At 39.2% G+C, this 3,998-nt stretch overlaps 1 protein-coding gene across 4 annotated transcripts in view; it reads right to left on the bottom strand.

Moving 5' to 3' along the window:
• LOC107042964 (5-hydroxytryptamine receptor 1) overlaps positions 1 to 3,998 on the bottom strand; it is a 22,140-nt gene that overhangs the window by 11,458 nt on the left and 6,684 nt on the right. For 3 of the 4 annotated variants that reach the window (XM_015264232.1, XM_015264233.1, XM_015264234.1), the window contains 2 exons: positions 3,223 to 3,463; positions 2,901 to 3,107 (listed from right to left, as the gene is read on the bottom strand). In XM_015264232.1, coding sequence (XP_015119718.1) covers positions 2,901 to 3,107; positions 3,223 to 3,463 — 448 coding nt within the window. Of the gene's footprint in view, positions 1 to 1,618; positions 1,680 to 2,900; positions 3,108 to 3,222; positions 3,464 to 3,998 lie in introns of those variants that run through there. The other variant, XM_015264235.1, reaches the window with a different exon arrangement.

Below are 3,998 nucleotides of genomic sequence, written 5' to 3'. Positions count from 1 at the left end.
ACACACAGTAGTATGAAACTTCAACTGCGTGAAATACACAGCAGTATGAAAATTCGGCTGCGTGAAACACACAAACTTCACGCATGCGTGGAGTGTATGGAGTGTACGGGAGTGATTCACGCAATGGTGCGAATAGTCACGGCCAAAAAAAAAAAATATATATATATATATAAATAAAATGGCTGCTTTAGTTTATCATCTACGTCCCGACAGTACATGCAGGTTCCGTTGGGGTTACATTATATTATGCAGTCGGAAGAGGATGAAGTTCTCAATTCCCCGTCCCCTCCTTCCCTCTTCCTCTTCCCCTTCCCCTTCGTTTGGGTCTCGACGGACATATCCACGCCAGCAGCGTGGCTGGGGTGAGGTAGAATGAAATCCGGCAATAAAATTACTAACGAAATTTCCGCATATCCGCGGATCTTGTGATGTTCATCCCCCTACCAACGTCCGGGCGCTCAAAGAAGAATATAACATAAAGCATGTATGAATGAAAAAGCAGAAAAACGTACTCGAAGCATTAAAGGTAAAAATGAAAAATAGATGCTGTGCAACACATTTATTGAATATTCAGACGCTCTGACATGTGTTGTCATGAATTCTATTTCTCGTTTTCAAATATCACAAAATGGACGTAATTTTTCATGCATATGAATGTATGCACTTTCTTTGAGTTGGTTGGACAAATAAATCAATTGCTTTTTTTTTTTCATCCATTCTCCAATTACCTTCTTCTAATCATGCCTTTTCTGACTTTTTATCTAGATTCATTGGCAATATTAAAAGAGAGTATCATGATTTAAAAAGCAGAGGACAGATAAATTCCTGACATCTTGTATATTAAAAATGATGAAAGGAAAAAGATCGAGACATAGAACGTTCTGCTGAGGAACGTTCTGCTAAGGTATACATATATACGACCGTAGGCACTGTTTTAATTAAAATGCGACGCATTTGTCGTGGCGCCTTGTCGTGTACTCAGATAGAACAAAAAGAAAAGGGAAAACGTTACAAATATAGATATACTCTGAATGAAAGAATGGTTCGAGCAACGGCAATGATAGCATATTCAAGGGTCCTCAATTAATATGAGCAATGGGAAGGAAATTTTGGGATGATGAGATGATAAGAATTGGCTGAACCTTTTTCCATTATTCTTAACGCAGCGTCGATTTTCTGTGATCTAACGCTGCAAATGACTGGAGCAGAAGTCAATGCCTGTGCCTGAGGTGACTAATCAGCAATAACTCACGAGATACTGAAAGTTGAAGAAATTTGCGGTATATCCTCATCAATTTTTCATTAGACACTTGGCTCGACTTGCTGTTGAAACTTTTGGAGAGTCTTGTGGTGTGATAAATTATCGATTGGCACATGCAGCAGTACAGGATTGGAAGGGGTTTATTTGAATCTTCAATGGTGGAGTGGAAAGATTATTCTCCATTTAATGAAATTCCATGGAATCGTTGGCATGACGAGGCCCACACTTATCAATTCCCCATTATTTTCAGACTAGCTAGCTATTCTCATCAACATTTTTCCCCTCATTCTCCCACTCCTTGTGACCCTTCAAACCAACAATTTCCCTTGCTTTCAAATAGACTATCCTTGCCTGGTGGTCTCAGGTAGTGCGGAGATGTTGCCCGTTGGCGATTAATCATTGTAGCTTTGTCACCTCACTACGATCCATAACAAAAAATGTCGAGTTAGGACACCGAAAAACATAAAAAAAGTGGCGGATGCTATTCCATTATGTCAAGAGTGACCTGTCCCATAACCACAAAAAAACGGTGGTATTATGGTCTTTCTATGCCTGTGGAATCACCACGTGGATACTCACATGTCCACTTTCAATTAATTGCCAACCGTGGAAATAAATTTCCCTCGAGCCCCAGTAGTTGGTAAAAGAGTCTGGAAATTTAATGTTCCAACTCAACGAGTCGATCTAATTTTCTGCTCTTGGCCACCGTGCACGTTTTTAGGAGCCCGTTCGAGTTTCCATCCATTTTAGATCGAGTAAAAAATTGTATAATAATCTACGGTTTGAATCAGCATATAATGATTATAGACGTTCTACGTGCGCGACATTTCAAAAGAGCTAAAACTCAAACGCATTTTTTCACTATCGCTCAAATATTACATGAGATTGATTGATAATTAATGAAGAAGCCTGTATTTTATCCAGTCCAATAATATTCTGTCTGTTGCATTGGAAATTGTGCTGTATTTAACCGAATTTTTCCAATCGAGTTCTCAGCCTTGCACGGTCGCGCACGCTCTCACTGAATTCAGTAGAAAATGGTCGTTTATAGTCAGACAAGTAAGTACAAATGCAAAATGACTGGAGTCCAATAGATTATTTCTTGCAATCCCTTTCTTTTTTTTTTTTTTTCATTTAATCAATCATTTATGAAATGTAATTCACATTGGTACTTGTACAGGGTTTTCGGAGAATTCGTATCCATAAGTGAACCCTTGGGAAGTCAGTGACTCTGATTACCTTGTAGCCTCGGGTGAATTCTATATAGCATAGGACAGGGAACACAGAAGGGTTAGTAGGATGGTACACACTTATAACACCGAACAAAACAAACAAGTCAAAAGGAAGAGCCGAAATCACTTTGATATCCCTTTGCGCAACGCTCGGACATTTAGTCATTAACCTGTCTACCATCTGTCGTCCTAAACACTTTCCTAGGCGAGAGACTGTGAAATTTTGCCGTTCGAGCCGTTTGCCGTTTTGGGATTCAGCCTATATACTACCCTCATATATTGAATTCAATATTTTCATTTGCTCCGAGATTTGATTTTGTTGTTTTTGTTGTTATTTTTTACTGGATATGAATGGGAATACCGAGTAGTAGTAGTAGTAGCAGTACTAGTAGGAGTAATATACTAACCGTGGTAGAAGCACTGGAGCTGCGGTGTTGTTTAATGGTGGGACTACTGTGAGTGGGTTGAGCGTCAAAATTCAACGGTCGACCAACGGCACTCGTGTGATGCGTTGATGGTTCTATATCCACATTGCAGTGGGCCTCGAGGTGACTCTGGGCACGCCTTTCCTCGAGTACTATTCTTCGTGCCGCGCAAAAAATTTTATAATAGACCTTGGAAGAAAAACAGAGAAAGAAAATTGACGGTAGGTTTTCATATCAATGAAACCCTAAATCCTTCTCTAATTCAAGGTTTTAGCAAATGACAATTGAATTAATGAGGGCGTACCTCAATCATGACGATTAGTGGTATGTAGAAACTGCCAAGAGTTGCATAAATCTGATATCCAAAGTTTTGACAGACGTCGCAATGCCAAGCACCCATCTCGAACTTATGTTCGTTGCCGAGAATAAGAAGAGGTGGAAGACTAATACAAGCTGCAAGGAGCCAGACGAGAGTAACGCAGAGTATCATACGTCGTGGGGTTCGTTTCACACCGTACTTCAGTGGTTTTGTGATGGCCCAGTATCTAGACATAATATTTTTCCCATTTGTTCTTCAGATGGAAAATAATAAAAATAAAAATCGCTCATTGGTACACCCAAATAGAAAAAATTGTTCACTCGATGAGGAGAGTTTCAAGTTATTTTCATGCATCATCAGATACAAGCGACGATGTCCATTTTCTCAACAAACAAATTCTCCTTAGATTAACGTCGTCCTATACATATACATTTTTTTATCTCTCATATTTATTTATTACACAAGCTTGTCTCCCTCAGTTTTATGAATAACATTCACTAGAATACTCTTCGTGCTATAGCATTAACAAGTTTTCATTTCTCGCACGTAGAGACATAGGGCCATTAATATGTTGCCTCACTTGGGTACTTCGTTACCGTGTACGAATTACATCAACGTCTCCTGTGACAATGTTATTACTGTCATGACGCGTGTCTCGTCTTCAACACTGATATGACTCGGTATGCTTGTACCATATACTGCAATAAATGCCCGTAATGCGTTTACTTGGCGTTATAGTGCAATTGAAAAAAAAAAAAAAA

This window comes from Diachasma alloeum, unplaced genomic scaffold, assembly GCF_001412515.2.
Source record: "Diachasma alloeum isolate Michigan unplaced genomic scaffold, Dall2.0 Dall_scaffold_00540, whole genome shotgun sequence".
Classification (NCBI taxonomy): domain Eukaryota; kingdom Metazoa; phylum Arthropoda; class Insecta; order Hymenoptera; family Braconidae; genus Diachasma; species Diachasma alloeum.
The sequence above is the reverse complement of the archived record's forward strand: the minus strand, read 5'-3'. Positions and strand labels throughout refer to the sequence as shown.